At 33.3% G+C, this 3437-nt stretch overlaps 1 protein-coding gene across 1 annotated transcript; it reads left to right on the top strand.

Moving 5' to 3' along the window:
* The first annotated feature begins 833 nt into the window (after positions 1 to 833).
* On the top strand, positions 834 to 2489 carry LOC134716152 (uncharacterized). The gene is made up of 2 exons (XM_063578945.1): positions 834 to 1151; positions 2099 to 2489. Exons 1-2 carry the CDS (start codon positions 930 to 932, stop codon positions 2192 to 2194), a joined length of 318 nt encoding a protein of 105 aa, XP_063435015.1. The 5' UTR covers positions 834 to 929; the 3' UTR covers positions 2195 to 2489.
* Positions 2490 to 3437: the final 948 nt, after the last annotated feature.

Here is a 3437-nt window from a genome sequence, read left to right on the forward strand (position 1 = left end):
ATTCATGGTTATTATTATATTTGTTTCAGGACGTGCGGTTCATATTTTGTTGTGTGCTTCATTTTTTAAGCTAATCCGTTCTATCTAATTTGTTGAGTTTGGTGTTTCCAAAATAAAATATGTGTCAAAATTTTGTTTACGACATTTGCCACCAGAGACAATGATAATGCAACAGTATCACAGGTTCTTGTCTGGGGTTTGTTTTTATATATATATATATATATACCTTACTGATATTAAGGTATATAAGATTTTTTTTCTGAGACAAGTGCCCGTGAACGGTATACAAAATTTAAACACTGTACATATGCCACTGTAAAAGATTTACTCATATGGCAATCTAAATGGTAGAATTAAGATGTTGTTACAAACATGGTTTTTGCCGCTTTCCATGGAGAACTGAACAAATCATGATTGTTTCGTGAAAGAAAAAGCTATTAAATGAAAGGATGTGTGGTACCAATGTAGCTTGTCGACCATTTGATATTCCGGATGGGGGGATTGGGTTTTGTTTGTGGTTTGACTACTATTTTTTCCCCAGCAGATTTTTTAAAATTCCAGCTCTAATTACCAGGCCAGGCTCATGATTCAGATGATCTGACCAAGGATTTGTATAGTTAGACTATACAAATCCTTGATCTGATCATTCATTTTTATCACTATAGGTCATTAGAACTGAAGAAAGACCAATAGCTGTTATTATTGGTTAGTTTTTCTTATATTTTGTTTTGTGTCTGTATCGCTAATAACCCCAAAAAAGTTTGGTTAGTTTTTCAATAAAAAAATATTTTAAAAAAATCCCCGGACAGTACCCCAATTAAAGCGTCCGGCTGAGTCAGAATATTGATTTCATGCTTCGCTTGGTAACACCTGAGTATTTTTCTGAGAACTAGCATCCTCATTTCCAAGTTATACTTCTTGAATAAGAAATGTCTAAGGTAAAGACCATGATTGATGCCAAGATTGGTGGAAAGAAAGTGGTTGTCTTTTCCAAAACTTACTGTCCTTATTGTACCAAGGCAAAAAAGGTTTTAAGAAATCACTATGGAAAGGATTTAAACGAAGCTGATGTCGATATTATGGAAATAGAAAATGATCCAGATTGTGACGCAATCCAAGATTATCTAAAAACATTGACAGGAGGGCGATCTGTAAGTTAAATAATTGACAGTCATCATGTTCATAATTTGTAATTCATTAATACATAACCAGAAAAATCCATATACAACGGAAGTCCTATATTGTGAACTTTTTATTGTACCGGTTAATAGTCGATAATAATAATCTAACCAAAATTAACAACCTTCCACCATTTAGCCTTTCAGCCTTGGAAAGCTTTTGGTCGAAAATTATGAAATATAGATAAGTAAACACGTGTCCACAACGTTGTTGAATTTTTATTGCAGTAAAGTGTTCATTTTAATTAGGTCACCACAAATATTTCCTACATCCTTCTATAAACATAATAATACGTCCTTGTATATATGTATAAATATAATTATATTGCTAATTCATTTAGATGCATTAAAGGGAGATTGATGTGTGGTATGCATCAAGAAAAAAAATTACTGCGATTTTGTTTTTATACTTATCTGAGCATGCTGTTAAAAAAAAGAGGGTCTCACTGGTGTGAAAGCGTGACAAGGGATTGCAGATTTTTTTGTAAGCTTGACACATGAAAGTAAAATTATTGTCTAGCGAGACATGGGAATTACAAAATAATGAGAATTGCCTACGTACATAGTGTAAGCGGGATTTGGGATCAGAACCCCCCAATGAGACAGTACAGGGTTTGAAATTAGCAGGGGCCTACTCGTCAATGGCCCCTAAAATTTGGTGTGGGCTCCTAAAGTTTCTGCTTTTCTTGTATAGAACTTATATATTGGTTATAGAATCTAAGATGTGGGCTACCATTGCCAAAGCCTTAACTTCAATCCCTGAGACCCACAAGAAATGCTACCGATTTTATGAATCAATCTATTTATAATTATAAAAACTATGAGTGGTTTTCATTTTTACAGGCCAATGATTTGCCAAATCAGTCCTTGTGATAACTCAAACATTGAAATTGTAATGCATGTAATTTTTATCTTTCCAGGTTCCTAGAGTTTTTATTAATGGAAAATGCATTGGTGGTGGAGATGAAACCCAAGCTTTGGAACAGTCAGGAAAACTATCTGGGCTTCTGCAATAACATTTATATACATGTATACATCATATAAAATTGAAGCATCTCAACAAAATCCGAAAATAGTGAATGACTTGACTATTATGCATCTTATCCTCATCAGGATTTGTTAATCTAAAGTCAAATTAAACTTCTTGTCCTCAGCATTGTCTATCCAATGTGTTCATCTGTATGACTATACATTTCCTAGGGTATTGTTGCTTTCAATTCGTCTTTCACTTTTACTCACCTTCAGTGTGATTTATATTGACTATTTAGCCTTTTCGTGCTGTTTATGATGTTTATATAATAAAATTACAACAGTTACTATAAATGAATCTTCTGTGTTTTCATTGTTGTGTATTAAATGCATATTCACTGTATACATGGTAATCCACCATCTTGGTTTGTACAATAGCAGTACACCATAGGAATAGTTCTTTGCCAATATGTGCAAATTTTGAGATAGATCTGCAAATCATGTGTAAGACTGTTTAATTGTTTAAAGAAAATTAAGTGATTTATTATATTATTTAAAATGAGAAAACAAATAACAAATATTTCTGTTTTTTAGAATAAATTTTTCGACTTGGCCACTTAAGGGGAGATAAGCCTTATACATGTAGTAAAAATTTTCATATTTTACATGTTGCAAGAAACATTTCTATGACATTATGTTTTGTCTCATTGTTCTGCCTAAAAGCTGAAAATCTATAAAAGGCAGATAGAAACTTAAATTAACAAAAATAATCAGCAGGACAAAGCAAGTTCTGCAAATAAACAAAAGAGCCAATATCTTCAGTCGACTGATTATAGAATATCCTGTTCTTTGACCATTTTAAGCAATATATATCAGTTAAACATAGGACCCTATGGGAAATGCATACAAATGACTTCTTCTAGAGAACCACTGAATGGAATGAAACCAAACATGGCATGAATGAACCTTATAATGTGTTGACCAAGTGTTGTTACTTTGTAGCTGATCCATCATCCAAGATGGCCGTTAGTGGGGAACTTAGACTTACATTGGACCCTATGGGAAATTCTTACAAATGACTTCTTTTAGAGAGCCACTGAATGGTGAGAACCAAACCTAGTATGAATGTGCCTTATTAGGTGCTGAGCAAGTGGTGTAACTTTGTAGCCAATCCATCATCCAAGAAGGCCGCCAGCTGGGGACTAAGTTTTAAATAGAACTGTAAGGGAAATATATACAAATGTCTTCTTTTAGAGAACAACTGAATGGAATGAAACTAAACATAGCATG

Source organism: Mytilus trossulus, chromosome 4 (assembly GCF_036588685.1).
Source record: "Mytilus trossulus isolate FHL-02 chromosome 4, PNRI_Mtr1.1.1.hap1, whole genome shotgun sequence".
In the NCBI taxonomy this organism is placed as follows: Eukaryota; Metazoa; Mollusca; class Bivalvia; order Mytilida; family Mytilidae; genus Mytilus; species Mytilus trossulus.